The 18134-nt window shown below is 50.2% G+C and overlaps 2 protein-coding genes across 3 annotated transcripts; both read right to left on the minus strand.

The window, feature by feature from the left end:
• Window positions 1-239: 239 nt before the first annotated feature.
• On the minus strand, window positions 240-11329 carry dpydb (dihydropyrimidine dehydrogenase b). 2 transcript variants are annotated; one of them, XM_076167690.1, is made up of 27 exons: window positions 11087-11324; window positions 10789-11010; window positions 10353-10608; window positions 9394-9504; window positions 9196-9278; window positions 8408-8495; window positions 8073-8234; window positions 7743-7939; window positions 7401-7482; window positions 6710-6797; window positions 6370-6477; window positions 6035-6204; window positions 5728-5935; window positions 5102-5286; window positions 4673-4888; window positions 4047-4211; window positions 3323-3391; window positions 3142-3225; window positions 2937-3057; window positions 2647-2766; window positions 2354-2496; window positions 2005-2059; window positions 1687-1808; window positions 1372-1518; window positions 1215-1277; window positions 1046-1123; window positions 240-955 (listed from the first exon to the last, which is right to left on the minus strand). In XM_076167690.1, exons 3-27 carry the CDS (start codon window positions 10380-10382, stop codon window positions 791-793), a joined length of 3060 nt encoding a protein of 1019 aa, XP_076023805.1. In that variant the 5' UTR covers window positions 10383-10608; window positions 10789-11010; window positions 11087-11324; the 3' UTR covers window positions 240-790. The 2 variants fall into 2 exon arrangements, with proteins under 2 accessions (XP_076023805.1, XP_076023806.1); XM_076167691.1 differs by lacking the exons at window positions 240-955; window positions 1046-1123; window positions 1215-1277; ... (8 more) ...; window positions 4047-4211; window positions 4673-4888 and having other exon boundaries at window positions 5186-5445; window positions 11087-11329.
• A 501-nt stretch (window positions 11330-11830) lies between these two features.
• Window positions 11831-17777, minus strand: LOC143013964 (anion exchange protein 2-like). The gene is made up of 14 exons (XM_076167709.1): window positions 17438-17777; window positions 16446-16648; window positions 16143-16189; window positions 15947-16032; window positions 15419-15622; window positions 14927-15075; window positions 14524-14718; window positions 14233-14445; window positions 13986-14075; window positions 13586-13752; window positions 12967-13220; window positions 12674-12843; window positions 12036-12209; window positions 11831-11929 (listed from the first exon to the last, which is right to left on the minus strand). The coding sequence occupies exons 2-14, from the start codon at window positions 16587-16589 to the stop codon at window positions 11858-11860; spliced, it is 1965 nt and encodes a 654-aa protein (XP_076023824.1). The 5' UTR covers window positions 16590-16648; window positions 17438-17777; the 3' UTR covers window positions 11831-11857.
• Window positions 17778-18134: the final 357 nt, after the last annotated feature.

The raw sequence follows: 18134 nt of genomic DNA on the forward strand, positions 1-18134 counted from the left end.
GATGAGGGAGGGATGATGGAGGGATGATGGAGGGATGAGGGAGGGATGAAGGATGATGGAGGGATGATGGAGGGATGAGGGAGGGATGAGGGAGGGATGAGGGAGGGATGATGGAGGGATGAGGGAGGGATGATGGAGGGATGAGGGAGGGATGAGGGAGGGATGAGGGAGGGATGAAGGATGATGGAGGGATGATGGAGGGATGAGGGAGGGATGATGGATGACAGAACGAGAGATGCTTGTCTGCTTCACAAAACCTTTTATTGAAAATCATGTGAATTACAAAAATCATGAAGTCATTCATTCGTCTAAAGGAGGATCACAGATTATTCCTAGCACAGATGCATGCTGGGATACGACCCAGAACAGCACAGCCTGATCACTTCATTGATTAGACACGACGTGGCATCACTCACTTTACTTTGATTGATTCTCTTTGATTCCAAGTGCTTCTTTTTTTTTTATGTGACGTCTATGTGGCGTCTATGTGACGTCTATGTGGCGTCTATGTGGCGTCTATGTGGCGTCTATGTGGCGTCTATGTGGCGTCTATGTGACGTCTATGTGGCGTCTATGTGGCGTCTATGTGGCGTCTATGTGGCGTCTATGTGGCGTCTATGTGGCGTCTATGTGACGTCTATGTGACGTCTATGTGACGTCTATGTGGCGTCTATGTGGCGTCTATGTGGCGTCTATGTGTGGCGTCTATGTGACGTCTTTACTCATAGGGGTCATAAAGATCATGTGACAGCTGACGTGATGCTATGTCACACCTGCTCTCTGGTTTGTGTTAACAGACAGGAGAGATGGCCACGCCTCTCTTGGGTTGATAGGGCGTCGCCCTGGTAACCATCGTAATGCAGTCGATGATTGGACAGACGCTGAGGCACAGAGTGCAGCCGGTGCAGCTGTCGGTCACAACGGGAAAGTGAGTCTCCGGATCGAAGAGGATGGACTGTAACCATGGAAACAATCCAAACGTTAGGGCAGAAAAACAAACAGGAGGGCGGAGCTTCTGTGTGAAGAGCAGGAGAACATGCAGCACCTGGTATCCTGAGTCGTTGCAGGTCATGTAACATTTGCCACAGTTGATGCACATTTCTTCATCGATCACAGCCTGGACCTGAGAACACACACATACACACGGTGACCACACACACACTGACCGCACACACACACACACACACACACACAGTGAGTTCAGCTCTGCTCACCTGCTCAGTGTTGCTCAGGTCCTGATAAGCTCCGATGTGACGCAGCGCTCTGGCTATCACATCCTACACACACACACACACACACACACACTTACTGTGACAAACACACTTTATAGCATTAACACTGAGTGTGTGTGTGTGTGTGTGTGTGTCAGACCTTGACAGCAGGAACAGGTTTCTTGGGGCTGTTGAGGATCAGACTGGTTTCCATAACAGACTTGTTACCGAACTCTCTGATGCGTTTTTTATAATCTGCAATGGCGCCTGTCTTCTCCCGAAGGTACGGACCAAAGCTAGGGAGAGTCTGCACACACACACACACAGACACAGACACACACACACACACACACACACAGTAATCATTTATTTACATCCAGATAGAGACCAAGTGAAGCAGTACACAAAGGATACAAGGGTACCAGCACACTCACACACACACACACACACACACACACACACCCGCACACCGTACCTTGCCCACCAGTTCTTCAACTCTGGGCACTGGTTTCCCTTTCTGGTGTCTCGGTGTGGGGGGGGACTGTCCATCCCAGTCCTTCAGCTCCAGACTCTTCAGATACAACAAAGCCTTCAGACCTGAGAGGACAACAGGTCAGCTGAGACAGGAAACCATGAAGCTGTGACACCTTCACCTTCCGAGTGTGTGTGTGTGTGTGTGTGTGTGTGTGTGTGTGTGTGTGTGTGTGTGTGTGTGTGTGTGTGTGTGTGTGTGTGTGTGTGTGTGTGTGTGTGTGTGTGTGTGTGTCATGACCCTCAGGAGACAGTGACGTACCCACACAGTAGTCCTCAATCACAGTGAAGTCCTGGTTCTGAATGGCACTACACACCTACACAAACACACACACACACACCGTTGAAACACTTCACATAGTTAAAACTCGACGACAAAAAAAGACAAGATTATTTTTGTTAATGTTGTCTTTGATCTCATCTCATATTTGTTTGATTAATTAATGAATCGCCTGCTCACATCCTGAGCGTATGATGTCATTACCCTGTATCATGTCATCTCCTGTATGATGTCATTACCCTATATGATGTCATTACACTGTATGATGTCATTGCCCTGTATGATGTCACTCTGATACTCAGGTCTTGGCAGATGAACTCGTTAGCATCACCTGTAACACTGAAGCGCCGGCATGAAGAAACTGGAGTCCAGTCTCAGCCGAGTCGATGCCCCCAGTGGCCAGAATAGGGAAACCAGGAAGTGCGATGGCGATGGCCGAAACGGCTCTAAGAGCGATGGGCCTGATGGCATTACCTGCACAAGTGACGGCAGCAAATGTATGAAAAGAGTTCATGTGACACAGCTTGTGTGTGTGTGTGTGTGTGTGTGTGTGTGTGTGTGTGTGTGTGTGTGTGTGTGTGTGTGTGTGTGTGTGTGTGTGTGTGTGTGTGTGTGTTTCCTCACCTGACATGCCTCCATACGTCGTGCGTTTGCCTGCTCCAACGCTGGGCCAGGGGGAGCCGTCGGCCTTCAGTCCCATCAGGCCTGAGACCGTGTTGGTGGCTGTGACTCCATTAGCCCCGCCTACAGGATGACGCAATAACACCAAACCATCGACAACAACAACACCACTGTAGGCTCTATAGACTTCAGGGTTGAAGCTTCAACCAAACAGATTCCAGCTCACTTGTGTGAACATGCTGAGGGGGCGGAGCTAAAATTGAGGGGGCGGAGCTAACAGGAAGTGTGTTTACCTTCATAAGCAGCTGTGGCGATGTCCACGACATTGGTGACGTTTGGTGTCAGCTTGGCAAAGAAAGGAATGGAAATGGCCGCACGAACCCAACGACAGATGTTACGCACCATCTCTGGGTCCTGGGGGGGATAGTGAGTGTGTGAGAGTGTGTGTGTCTGTGTGTGTGTGTGTGTGTGTGTGAATGTGAGTGTGTGTGTGTGTACCTGTCCGCAGGCCAGTCCCATGCCTCTCTCTCCCATCCCATGAGGACAGGACAGATTCAGCTCCAAAGCATCTGCTCCTGATTTCTACACACACACACACACACATACAGTGTCCAAGGTGACGACATCACTCACACTCATCTCATTTCTGATTGGTTACTTTCTCTGACTCCAGGCTCACCTCGGCCATCTTGGATAGTTTTGTCCAGTCGTCTTTGCTGTACGCACACATGATGCTGGAGATCACAACCTGTGAGGGAGACGCACACATGTGACCTCAGCACACGCATGACTGCTGCGTTTTACGGCTTCATGATATAAACAATGACGTTTGTGTAGTTGTTGTAAGTTGTGTAGATGTTCTCCTCCTCTTCAGCTCTGTAGGTCTCTAATGGACCCTTATGGATCCATGTTGTTGTTTCTTCTACAGCACAAAGACAGAAGTTCTGCCCTTCACAATAAAAGCTCAGTATATCTCCTGGAGTCACTCACTGAGCTGTGTGATGATGTAATGAGGCTAACACCTCCTCACATCTATGACAACATGATCCATAGATGGTTCAGGGTCAGAGGTCAGAGGTCAACATATCAGTCTGTATCTAAGCTTCTGTCTCCATGTAGAGGAGCTTTAGAGGCTCTAACACCTGATCATGGATCCATCAGGGTCCATCAGAGACCTACAGACCTGAGGAGGAGGAGGAGAACATCTACACATTGACAGAGGAACACACAGAGAGGTCAGAGGTGAAGGAGATGAATATGATAAAGATCAGGTCCTCATCTTCTCCTCCATTCCCTGCTCACACTCATCCCACCCTTCTTTCACTGTTTCTCTGTCTCCTCGTGTTCTGTCTGGGCTCTGATGGGTTTAGATGTTATGCTCCATGTTGTTGTTGGAGACGTACGTTGTTGGTGAAGTCCTTCTTTAGCTCAGCCACTGACTGGCACCAGTACTCTGCCGTCTTCTCGCTGATGAGCTCGATGTTAAGGAAGGAGCCCTGGCCTGGTCCAAAGACGTGACCCGAGGTGGTGCCACGCACGATACGAGGAGACACGTTGGTCACCAGGTCCTGCAGACAGGAGGACAGAACACCCGTCAGCGCTTACATCATGTCAAGACTTCAAGACACTCCCTCATTTAAGGAATCCCTTCAAAATAAAAGTTGACCCTTTATTCCTGCGTGTTGTTTACTGCACTGGAACCTGGAGGTCATGGTTGATGATTCCACTCCACAGCATCAATGATCAATGTAAAGAGAGCTGATGATGACTGCAGCTCTGCTGATAAGAGCCAGCTATTATATGAGATGCTGACTGGCAGAAGGAGCTCAGTAGAAGAAGAAATATGAGGTCAGAGTCAAAGTCGTGTTTTCCTGTTCGACCTTCAAAGACATTTCTGAGAGACTTCCTGTTTTCCTGAATTTTCTCCTGCTTTGTCAAAATAAAATCCCGATGTTTGTGCCTGAGGCAGCTGTCTTTGTGATTCAATGCATGTGTGTGTGTGTGTGTGTGTGTGTGTGTGTGTGTGTACCTTGTCCAGTCCAAAGGTCTTAGTCAGAGCGAAGCCCCACCCCTGCTCAAACGCTCTTCTGATCATGGCCGTGCTGGTGGTGGGGGGGGCGGATGCAAGACCAAATGGATTAGGAAACTTTATTCCACAGACGTCCACGCTGATGTCCACCTGGTCCACAGCGCTGAAGAATAATGGCAGCTTCGGAACCACATCCACTGTCTGTCCATACAGGGACTGGAGGGGACAGCAGAGGGGACAGCAGAGAGGACAGCAGAGGGGACAGCAGAGGGGACAGCAGAGGGGACATCAGAGGGGACAGCAGAGGGGACAGCAGAGGGGACAGCAGAGGGGACATCAGAGGGGACAGCAGAGGGGACAGCAGAGGGGTTATTTTCCATAAGTACACGCTGATAAGTACACACATCAGTATGTGGTTGCCGTGGTTACCTGGACATATCTGTGAATGTGCCATGACGCCTGTTTGCCGTCATTCACAGATTCTACGGTGGTGTTGGCCAAACCGGCGATGTCGCCTCCCGCGAACACCCAGGACTCGCTGGTCTGCATGGTGTCTGTGTCCACCTCAGGCGTCCCCCAGCGGCTCATCCTCAGCGGGGACATGGCCTCGGTCACTGCACCACAGACAAACAATGCTTGACTCTCTGCTGACCTCTACAGGCAGCGTGAGGTTCTTTCACTCGCTGCCATTCTGTTCTGCATCGTCCTCATTTATGGATCCTCTAATCTTTTCTTCTTCTTTTCTGTCTGTCTTCAACTCAGGCAGGGACACTCTAAGGACGTGTTAGAGACATGTTAGGGACATGTTAGAGTCATGTTAGAGACATGTTAGGGACATGCTAGGGACATGCTAGGGACATGCTAGGGACATGTAAGATCTCTGCTTCCATGATGTCACAGTCATAACAGTGGGTTTCATCCCACAGCTGATCAATAAGAGCAGAGATCATCTGAACATTAACTCCTTGTGTTCTCCCTTCATGGTCTCTGTCAGCTGATCAGTAGGTGATCAGTTGTTGTGACCTGACTTGACCTCGGCTGTGACTTCCTGTTACCTGTGGGTTCGTTAAGCATGGAACCGAACGCACTGATGATGAAATCGGCCTTCAGTCTAACAATCTGCTCTTCGTCTTCCAGCCAGCCGTCCTCCGTCTGCTCTGTGCGACAGAACTGTAACGCGGCAACGCGGCCGTTCACAGTGATGACCTCACGAGGCGACAGGAAGGGCAGGAATTCGCACTTCTCTTCCTTTGCCAGCTCCATCTGAAAGATGTAAAGAACATGTTTAAGTATCCACCTGCTTAAGAAGAAGAAGAAGAAAGAATATTATAGTGCCCCCCCCCCCCCCCCTCGGTCCCGTACCTCCTCAGGAACGGCCCTGATGTTGGTGAATCCTCTCCTGAAGCACACAAACACTCTTCTGGCTCCACAGCGTAGAGCTGAGGTGGCACAGTCGAACGCCGTGTCTCCGGCCCCCAGGACGATCACGACCCCTCGCAACTCTGGCAAGGACGCACGGCACTGACACATACCTACAGACAGGGGGCAGCAGAGCCACACAACAGCAACAGATCACTGTGGGAACACACTCTGAAGGCGGAGCTTAAATAGAGATAGAGAAAACAAACTGTGTATGTGTGTGTGTGAGAGAGTGTGTGTCTGTGTGTGCATGTGAGAGTGTGTGTGTGTGTGTGTACCTGGCTTGCTGGCTGCAGCCACCATAGGCAGAAAGTCTTTGGAAGTGAAGAATCCTTGTTCCATGGATAAATCCTGGAAGATTTTAGCTCTGTTGGCCTGAGGGAGACCTACACACGCACATGCACATGCACATGCACACGCACACGCACACGCACACACACACACGCACACACACACACATCAAACCTCTTACCACAGCAAAGCCTCCTCCAAGGTAAACAATCAAAGCTCCAAGAGGCTCCAAAAGGTTAATGAGTGAGGAACATGGTCGTCATGGCGACATGTTACACCTGCTGCTGCATGTAATGAATTACCCTGACAGAACCGCTCAGCACTCACCAATCCCAATGAAGATGGCTTTAAACCCCACCTCTTTTAGTGACATCAGAGTCATTCCATCAACACCAAGACCCTTCTCACACACCACCTGCAGGCACACACAAACACACACACACACACACACGTGAGAGACAGGGACAGACAGAGAGAGAGAGAGAGAGAGAGAGAGAGAGAGTGGCAGAGAGACAGAGAGAGAGAGGGGGGGGAGAGAGGGGGGAGAGAGAGAGAGAGGGGGGGGAGAGAGAGAGGGGGGGGAGAGAGAGCGAGAGAGAGGCAGAGAGACAGAGAGAGAGAGAGAGAGGCAGAGAGACAGAGAGAGAGAGAGAGAGGCAGAGAGACAGAGAGAGAGAGGGGGGGAGAGAGAGAGAGGGGGGAGGAGAGAGAGAGAGGGGGGGAGAGAGAGAGAGAGACACTACTGTTGGGTCTCTCTGGTCATGCAGGTAGTGGGTAAGAGGATGATGCTGTGGGGGGGTGGGGGGGTAACAGCAGGTGTGTGATCAGTCAGATATCTGTCAGCATGATGTCATCTGAACACGCCCATCAGAATCAGCTGACTTGCTTTGCTCTTTGTCACATATGATCACAGTCTGACACACACACACACACACACACACACACACGTGCTGATCACGTCTCATCACAGGTCACATACGGATGGAATAACAGATTTGACGCTAACATGATTTCTCACCTTGACCCCCAAATCCTTCATCAGGTTGACCTCAAACCTGACCACCTCAGAGGGAAGACGGAACTGAGGGATCTCTGACATGCTGCATGGAGGCAAACACACCTCAGTGTCACATGACAGCACAATCAAACCAACATCACATGACTCAACCAGGGCCCAGACCATCTGAGCCCCCACCTGTCTGTCACTGATCATGGAGCATATCATGTATGTGAGCGGGGCACAGACCATCACAAACACACCCATCACCATACTGAGTGATGGCACCATATAGGCCCCGCCCACTAACCCAAACCCGCTGCTGCCTTACTCCCATTCAGCTGCAGCACAGTGAAGCGTTACCTTAGACCTCCCATGTACTTCTGCTTCTCATATATGGTCAGATTATCGTATCCAAGACGGGCCAGGAAGGAAGCACAGCTGACTGACGCAGGACCGCAGCCAATTAGGGCGATGGGGGCGTGGTAAGACTCTGGCATCTCATTGGCTGGTGGGAGCTCAGGGTTCCTGACCTGAGGGATTCCCATTTTACTGAACACCTGCAAAGAAAACATAAAGCACAGGAACAGAGCCCTTTACAAACAGCAACATCAGCGCCCTCTCCAGGAGGGGCAGAGATGCTCAGCTGTGTGTGTGTGTGTGTGTGTGTGTGTGTGTGTGTGTGTGTGTTACCTCAGTAGCAAACTGCTGCAGGCCTCCTATGTTGATGGGTCCTTCCTCTGAGGCGTACAGGTTGCAGCCCCCCACGCAGAGCTCAGACGTGGGACAAACCATCCCACAGGTGAGGCCCAGAGGGTTATCAGACAGGATGGCTCGGGCCGCACCGTAGTAGTTCTAACACACACACACACACACACACACTTGATACACACATCATGATAACTTCTTTACATTTCAACAAGTTATTTAAAACGTGTGTGTGTGTGTGTGTGTGTGTGTGTGTGTGTGTGTGTGTGTGTGTGTGTGTGTGTGTGTGTGTGTGTGTGTGTGTGTGTGTGTGTGTGTACCTTAGTGGAGATGCTTGTAATGAAGGATTTGATGTCCAGGTTTGTTGGACAGCTTTTCTGACACGGAGCGTCGGCACATTTCAGACACCTGAACACAACGACAAACAACAGCACAGGTTGATTGATAAATCCTAAGCCTGGCAATGAACTGGACATACAGAACATTAGGCTCAGGCTTATCAATCAATCATTTCACAACATCTCTTTGTTTTCCCTTAAGTTTTTACCGTTAAAAGCAGTTTTTTCCAATGTGCAATATCTCTTTGATAACAGTCACAAAAACCTCTGTGATTGAGTCTTTAAAGCCAGGAGTGATTCAGGCTGGAATCAGGTTGGTTGATTGATAAGTAGTGAGCCTGTGCAATAATGCAGATGTGATGTCATTACAGCTATCTATCTATCTATCTATCTATCTATCTATCTATCTATCTATCTATCTATCTATCTATCTATCTATCTATCTATCTATCTATCTATCTGTCTGTCTGTCTGTCTAAAGAGGTTTGACTGATAAATCCTAAACCACGCATCAAGGTAGGTATGGAGTAAGGCTCACAATTTATCAATCAACCATGGTGCAGCCATCAGTGTGGTTCAGTGTTCAGTAAATAGTGATCTGGAGCAGCTGAGCTCCGAGGGATCAAATGTGGCCTCAGACTTTGACCTCCAAAGGGGTTTGAGCTGGGAGCCGTTTGTCCTCAGATGATGATGTAATGGAATGAAGGTGAACATGTTGTAAGTAGTGAGCCTGAGCCTGGCTCAGACTAACACACACATTCCAGTCAGACCTCAGAGCCTCTCGTAGAGCTCCACGCTCACTCAGCGTCGTGTGTTTGATGTCGTCAAAGTCGTTCTCCAACTTCACACATGACTGAAAAAAAGAGCAGGCGGAAGATATCACAAAAAAATTATTTAGACAGGAGGAGAAGGAAAGTAGGTGTGTGTGTGTGTGTGTGTGTGTGTGTGTGTGTGTGTGTCTGTCTTACATCACAGCCCGTCTCAGGATTTCTCTTCCAGTGTTTCTTCTCTTTCTTCCTGCTGGTGGTAGACATGATGCTAGCATGAGTCTTCACTCGCGGGTTGAGAGCCAAGATGCTCTGTAGGAAAATCACCAATAATCAGATCAATAATCCCAAGATCAAAGAGAGCGGAGGCAAATCTGAGTTAACGATTCATGGAAATATTATTTTCAAATGTATTTGTAGAAAAATGCAGACAGATTCTTCTTGTTATGAAAAAGTAAAAACATGTTTGCAGTGGAAACAAAGAAATGGACACACGGACACACGGACACACGGACACACACACACACAAGCACACGGAGACACACACACACACAGTTTAAAGTTCGAGGAAGTGCACTTGTTTGGATGTTGGGGTCAAGTTGCGGATGATAAGATAAGAGTGTGAGGGGTCAAAGTGCAGAGGACATGAGCGAGCGAGGAGGGGGTCACGTGTTTCTACCCTCCACAGGGAATCAAACTGACAACCTTCCTTCACGGTCACCACAGGAGGCTGGTATAGGGTCAGAGTGACCCAAACCATCGACTGTGTGAAGCCTTTAACACTTTTTTGTTGATTGCCGCAGCAGTCTGCACGTGACCACGCCCACTTTAATGGACAAAGATAAGAGACGTATTTGGTCTCCTTTGGACCTGCAGGGGACAAATGTCCCTCACATAAACACATGCATGATGGAGGAACACGTTAGCAGCAGTGTGTGTGTGTTTGTGTGTGTGTGTGTGTGTGTGTGTGTGTGTGCGCTCTTACACAACAGCATCTCTTTAACGAACACGTTATTAAAATGTATTCTATTTTCTAAACTTAACCCTTTCAGTCAGATGCCGCTAATGTTCTTTTCTCTAATGTTGCTCTGCAGGCCCCCCTACTGGACAAACATCATCATAGCATTGTGGGGCTGGACACAGGAAGTGGGAGACGTTACCTCGATGTCGGGCAGGTCTTTGCTCAGCATGGTGTCGCTCTGTAGCTGCTGCGGTCTGAAGCTCTGACGGGTCGCTCTGCTGCTGAGTGGGACGCTGGCAGCTCTGCTGCTCCTTATGAGACCTCCTCTTCCTCCTCTTCCTCCTCCTCCTCCTCCTCCTCCGGCTGCTTACTACCACAAAATCTTCTCCCACTGGTAGAACTGATAGCTGTGTTTAAGGGTCAAAGTTCACGGCAGCTAAGGACGTTGACCTTCACTGTGAATAAACAGAATGACCACAGAAAACAGCCGGTTCAAACTCCCCTCAGTCACTCATTACTAAGCTGCCCCGAAACAGGAAGTGGACAGTTTACGAGTAGACGAGCCAAAAGAGGTTTAAGTGTTGAAACGTTTCAGTTCACATGACACACACGGACACACAAACAAACAAACACACCTGAGCAGTTCCAGAAGGCTAACAGGGTGCGACGAAAAGAGAGAAAAAGCGAACAAAGACTAAAGTCCTCCTGGTCCTCCTGATTCCCCGCTGGTCCTCCTGGTCCTCTTGGTCCTCCTGGTCCTCCTGATTCCCCGCTGGTCCTCCTGGTCCTCCTGGTCCTCCTGATTCCCCGCTGGTCCTCCTGGTCCTCCTGATTCCCCGCTGGTCCTCCTGGTCCTCCTGAATCCCCGCTGGTCCTCCTGGTCCTCTTGGTCCTCCTGGTCCTCCTGATTCCCCGCTGGTCCTCCTGGTCAACCCTCAGGACTTAATCAGCTGATCCTTCTTTGATCCGACTGCGCGCAATCTCGACCTTACAGATCAAACATCCGTTTGTTCAAAATGACTGGTAAACTACACGCACACACACGCACACACTGACACACAATCAGACAGACTTTAACTCGGACATCGTCTAAAATGGTGGAAAGTGAAAGTGAAAGTGAAAGTGGTGTATCGGATTTTTATGATAAAAGAGGAACAGGGACAGAGGGGGGGAGGGAGAGAGAGGCGGACAGAGAGAGAGAGAGGAAGAAAGAGGAAGAGAAAGAGGAAGAGAGTGGGGGGAGAGAGGGAGAGGGACAGAGAGAGGGAGACAGACAGACAGAGAGGGAGAGAGAGAGAGAGAGAGAAAGAAAGAGAGAGAGAGAGAGGGAGAGAGAGAGGGGATGATTCCAGCATATGATTGATAAATCTTAAGCCGCCCCAATATAAATAGCAGCTACAAAATTGGCTCAGAACTTATCAATCGACCATTTCGCAATCTCTATACATGGAAAGTCACAACAACCTGTGTGATCAGAGTCCTTCTGCCACACCGCCCTCACCTTGTGGGCTACGGGTTGATTGATAACTTGTGAGCCCAGTGTGGTTTCCCTGTTTGTGGCTGAAACACTGAAGGACTTCAGTCAATGAGACACTTTTATATTTAATGAACAAATCAGAAAAGACACAACCACTAGAGGCCGCCGCCCCCCCTCCTCCCCCGCTCATGGACAGCAGGAGTGTCTCCATAATGATGATGATGATGTCACACAGGCTTCTGCAGCTCTGAGTGCTCCTCCTCCTCATCCAGGCCGGGCGCTGCATCATCAGCATCAAGCTGCAGGAGGTCAAAGGTTATGAGTGTAGCTTGTTGTCACATCTATCACACGCCTGTGCCCAGCATTGTGTGTGTGTGTGTGTGTGTGTGTGTGTGTGAGCCTCACACTCTGCAGCTCCCTCTGGCTGAAGAGGAGCGGCAGCAGCAGCATCCTCACAGGAATGGTCAGCAGCAGCACGAAGGGAAAGGACAATGCTGCTGCTGACGCCATGACAACCCACAGGACAGACAGACAGATCAGCTGGACAACTGTGAACAGGTGCATCCGTAGAGTCCGTACCTGGAGGCGAGACAGAACCTAAATATGGACCCAACAATACCAGAGACATGTCCAAATGTCCCGCTCATGTTAAATCAGTGCAGGTGCAGAGACAGACGTCCCCACAGCTCAGAGACGTCCCCACAGCTCAGAGACGTCCTCACAGCTCAGAGAGGACGTCCTCACGGCTCAGAGACGTCTCTACAGCTCAGAGAGGACGTCCTCACGGCTCAGAGACGTCTTTACAGCTCAGAGAGGACGTCCTCACAGCTCAGAGAGGACGTCCTCACGGCTCAGAGAGGACGTCCTCACAGCTCAGAGACGTCCTCACGGCTCAGAGAGGACGTCCTCACAGCTCAGAGACGTCCTCACAGCTCAGAGAGGACGTCCCCTTGGCTGAGGAGGCGACTGAAGAACATCCCACATCTTAAATCTGCATCCATACAGTGTGAGTGGGCTGGAGGTCGGGCGGGGGCGGGGCTGACCTTGTGTACGTAGGCGTGGTCGGCGTGGTACTTTGGTGGCATAAGCAGCATGACGAGTCGATCCGTCAGCTGGATCCCATTCAGTGACATCACTCCCATGTAGAGGAAGATCCCAAACAGAACCGCCAGAGGAATCTGACGCAAAACCTCCCCGATCACGATGGACAGACCTGACAGGAAGAGGCAACGCATCACTTCCTGGCGACTGAATTTCTCATCTGCTCTCTCTCTCTCTCTCTCTCTCTCTCTCTCTCTCTCTCTCTCTCTCTCTCTCTATTGTAATGGACTCATACCCACTAACAGAGCCACAAGGAACCCAGTCACCCTCTGCTCCTTGACTTCCTGGATGTGCGTCTTGTCTCCTGGGGCAACAGCTTTGCTCATGACGGTCAGCGCGTTGGTGTGGGTGACAGAGCGAACGGTGGCAGCTGATAACCAGGGCAGCCCGAAGAGTGCTGAGACTCCGCCCACCGCCACGATGAGGAGGAGGTCCATGTGAAAGCCGCTTCCTTTGAGCAGCATCCTCTCCTTCTTACTGACGATCAGCCTGAGCACAGAGCAACAACAACAAGCTACTGTAGCACACGTGTGGTGAAGAAGCTTCTATCAAACGGCAGCTTTTCAATTTACAAGCTACTCCTGATTGAAAGTAGCTGTGCTGTAGCTAAGCTACTCTCTTCATAAAGTAGTGCAGTTAAAGTAGCTGCTGAGGTTCTGACAGGGAGGCTGCGATTGGACCGGAGCTGGTCTAAGCTGCACTTCTTTGTTGGTTTTGTTGGTTTTGTTTACTTGTAAGTCCAAACTGACTTTTGTATTTATTGTAATTCTTCACTTCCTGTTTGCAGCTGAGGTGCAGAAGCCAGCCTCATTAGTAACAGCAGAACTGGGTTAAAGCAGCGGAGCGGCTCGTACGCTGTGATCTGAGACTCCATGAAGATGAGGATGAAGACCAGGACGGCCGGCAGGAAGCTGGCAACCATCATCCAAACAGGAAACTGTCCGTCAGACCCCAGAGGAGAAACCAACCAACCGCGTTTGTCTGGACTGGACACGGAGAAGCCAGTGGGCACGCTCAGCTTCTATAAGACCAATGGGAGAGAAGGTTCTGGCTTTGACCCCAAGGACCCCAAGGACCCCAAGGACCCCGAGGAGTCAAATACTGAGCTGTTTCATATAAATACAGAAGCAAATTATAAACTTTAGAAATGTTTAAACTTATGTGAAGTTTTTGTGTCCAGCAGAGAAACTGACTCATCTATACAAGTGAAGAGGAAATGAGTGTGTGTGTGTGAGCATGGGGGTCCAGTCAGACCTGCGTGTAGGTGTCCTCCGCGCTGTAGTCCACCAGCACCATGATCAGGATCGCGATGGGGACGCCGAAGTCTCCGATGATCCTACGAAGCTGACACACAACAAACAGACGCGAGAGTAAAGAACCTGAGTGTGTGTGTAGCGTGTGCTTGGCGTGTGCGTGGCGTGTGCGTGGCGTGGCGTGTGCGTGGCGTGTGCGTGGCGTGCGCGGGGCGTGCGCGTGGCGTGTGCGTGGCATGTTTCCTGACCTTGCCGGGGAAGAAGGAGCTGTTCTTGAACTTGCGCAGGTAGAAAGCGATGCCGTACGTTCCTGCCATCAGCACAAACGACAGCAGGGCCGTGTTTGGTTCTCCGACAACCTTTCCCTGATTGGCCGAGGCGGCGGTGGAGTTGCAGGAAGAGAGCGACGATGAGGTGTCATTTCCATGGCAACAGCCTCCGAGAGGATGCTCTTGAAAGATCTATGACAAAGAAGAGCAGGTGTTGGTGAGGATCACAAGTCGGGGGGTCTGGTCCAACGGGTCTCTGACTGATCTCACCTTGACCAGCTTGGCAAAGGTTTCATAGATGAAGATGAGGGAGATGAGGAAGGAGAAGATCTCCTGGGTGAAACGGGAGACAAAACGGACCAGGATGCTTCCCTCCAAAGCCACCGTGATGAAGACTATGAGCACCAACCAGAACCCAATCCACACCCGCCCGGTCAGATACTCGATCCCATTAGATCTACAAAACTACACACACACACATACACACACACACACACAGCGCCTTAAGTAACTCTTTATAATTTCATGATTTTCAGCTTGTTTATGTCTGAACTGCATCTGACCCTCAGAACATCTGACCCTCAGAACATCTGACCCTCAGAACATCTGACCCTCAGAACATCTGACCCTCAGTGGGACTGCTTGAGCTAAATCAGAGCGGAGGAGTGGTCACCGTGTAGAAAGCCTCCTCAAACACCAGCAGAGGTCCAGAGAAGCCGATCACCAGCAGAGGCTGAGCACCCAGCGCGCTGAAGATCAGGCCCTGCATCGCCGTGGCAACAATCAACTCTGAGACACCAATCAGACCCTCTGTCTTCTCACCTGAGTCACAGCAAATAAAACAGTCAGCACTGATCAGCTGGATGAAGAGAGAGCATCTCTCTCTCTCTCTCTCTCCCTGTCTCTCTCTAATTCTCTCTCTCTCCCTCTGTCTCTCTCTCTCTATTTCTCTCTCTCTCCCTCTGTCTTTCTCTCTCTCCCCCCCCCCTCTCTCTCTTTCTCCCTCTGTCCCTCTCTCTCTGTCCCCCTCTCTCTCTCCCCCTGTCTCTCTCTCTCTCTCTGTCTCTCTCTCTCTCTGCCCCCCTCTCTCTCCCCTGTCTCTCTCCTTCCCTCTGCCTTTTTCTCCCCGCCCTTTCTCTCACTCCCCCCCCCCTCTCTCTCTCACCCAGTAGTCCTCCAAAGGTGATGGCAGGTGACAATGCAGCGAAGTAGATGAAGATGATGGCAGCCATGCACTGAGGGTTGACGGCGTCTGTGATGTCACTGAGGTATTGTGGGTATCTGCGCCTCACGTCTCTGATTAGACCCCCGAACAGACGACCTGAGCGTCTCAGAGAGTCCTCCGCACCTTTACGGGAAGCCGGCTCACCTGGAACACAACACACCTGCACCGTCACAGCCTCAGACCCCAGACCCCAGACCGTCATCAGAACAGCAACAACTGAACAATCCCAGTTAGGCTCACTACTTATCAGTCAACCCTTACAGACAATTAGTCCTCTGATTTGATGAAAATATTGGTCTTTATAAAAACTCTGAGATAAGAATAATGTTAAAGAAGTCATAAACATTCTGTAATGTTCTTCTTCTTCTTCTTCTTACAGAGGGAGGCAGAGAGTAAAGGCCACGCCCCTCCCTGTGTAAACGCACAGACTGTAACCTATCAGCAGCAGGTTTGAATGATGACACTAACCGTTATGTGCATTGTTGACATTGTCCGGGGCAGAGCCTGAACATGGTGAAGGGCCACTGTCATTGGCTGAGATGATGCACGAATGGCTGTAAAGGGGAGGAGTTACACAGATGATGGATTCATTCTGTGTTTACATTACACACACACACACACACACACACACACACATGAAGGAACCTATATTAATGTAACTCACATGGTGGCTGTGGTTTTAGGTAAGATGTGGGTGGAGCTTGAGCTTGTCTAGGCAGGAAGGAGAACATAAAGTCAAGCATGACAGTAAATACAGTGTGTGTGTGTGTGTGTGTGCACGTGTGTGTCTGTGTGTGTGTGTGTGTGTGTGTGAGCATGTGTGTGAGCGTGTGTGTGCACGTGTGTGTGTGAGCGTGTGTGTGCACGTGTGTGTGTGTGAGCATGTGTGTGTGTGTGAGCATGCGAGTGTGTGAGCATGCGTGTGTGAGAATGTGTGTGTGAGCTTGTGAGTGTGTGAGTGTGTTACCTGCACAGGGTGGGTGTGTGCGGAAATAGGGCCCTCTTCCTCCTCCTCCTCCTCCTCCTCCTCCTGATCTTCTATGGTAGCTGTGGACTCAGGGGCGGAGCCACGCCTCTGCTCCAAGCTCCTTCCATTGCTCCTCTTCCTCATGGTGTCAGTGAGCGGTTTGGACAGAGGATGAAGGACGTGGAGAGAGGAGTGACAATGGTCTGAAAACAAATGAAACCTCAAAGTACCTGAACCCTGCATAACCAAACAACACCTGGGAACCTCCACAGGACCTCCTGGGTCCTCTTGTCAGGGAACCTCCTGGGTCCTCCTATCAGAGAACCTCCCGGGTCCTCCTGTCAGAGAACCTCCTGGGTCCTCTTGTCAGAGAACCTCCTGGGTCCTCCTGTCAGAGAACCTCCTGGGTCCTCCTGTCAGAGAACCTCCTGGGTCCTCCTGTCAGAGAACCTCCTGGGTCCTCCTGTCAGAGAACCTCCTGGGTCCTCTTGTCAGAGAACCTCCTGGGTCATCTTGTCAGAGAACCTCCCCTGCATGTTCCCTGAAAATGTTTCTTGAGCAACTTTGTTTGGAATCTGCTTCAGAACCCCCACAGACCATCTAACACATCTTCAGTCTTAATGAACTCCCAGGAAGATTCCCCATTATTCTTGAAGGACCCACAAAATGAAATATGTCAAAGAGACTGAGACCTTCAATGGAACCTGACAGCTCCTGAACAACTCCTCCTACAAGATGCTGTAACCACCCCATTGAACATCTGGAGGTTCCTCTGGACTCCACTCAATGTGTACAAAGATCCTCTGCAGGAACCTCCTCCAGATCTCCTGTGGAACAGTGTCATGGTCTTCTGAAGAGTATTCAAGTCATCGTTTCATGTTGATTCCTGAACCTCTTCATCACAGATCTACGTGAGGTCCTCTCATGTGGCCTCAAGAACAAAGAAGCATCATCCCACAAACACCTTCATGGCCCCCTGGAAGCAAACTCACCACCAAAGTCCTGCTCATTATAAAGTCTGTGTTTCTCAGGAGGGAACGCCTCTTCATCCTCTTCATCGCCATGGCAACTTGGAGGAGGACGACACAGTAGCTAGGAGGAGAGGAGGAGTCATTAAAGCAGTGATCTTGTGATTGATTAATTTCTGATTGGACTCACAGTGGGGGGGTCACCAGCATCCAGAGAGGTCTGGTGATGGCTCATGGCTGTAAGAGGTCAGAGGTCAGAGATGGGACGTTTCTGCAAAGTAGTTCAACAGGTTATAGGTCAGCTACAAAGAGACAGAGTGGGAGACAGAGTGAGGGAGAGCGGGAAACGGAGACAGACAGAGACAAAGAGAGAGAGAGAGAGAGAGAGAGAGACAGCGAGAAGAGAGAGAGAGAGAGAGAGAGATACAGAGAGCAGTTTGGGTTTGAATCTGATGATAGCTACTGTATGTCTGTCTGTGTGAGTGTGTGTGTATGCGTACCTCATCAGTTGTTGTCCAGCAGGGAGTCAGACACACACACACCTTTACAGGTCCATTTATAACCCCACAGCTCAGTGTGTGTGTGTGTATGTGATTAATAAACACAACGCAACTATCAACAATCATTACAGCTTAGCCTGTGTGTGTGTACATCAGCGTTAGGGTGTGAGAAGCTTTGTGCACTATCAGTGTGTGTGTGTGTGTGTGCACATTTCCCACGA

This window comes from Genypterus blacodes, unplaced genomic scaffold (assembly GCF_046128005.1).
Source record: "Genypterus blacodes isolate CSIRO-AG114 ecotype Tasmania unplaced genomic scaffold, CSIRO-AGI_Gbla_v1 ptg000170l_1, whole genome shotgun sequence".
In the NCBI taxonomy this organism is placed as follows: Eukaryota; Metazoa; Chordata; class Actinopteri; order Ophidiiformes; family Ophidiidae; genus Genypterus; species Genypterus blacodes.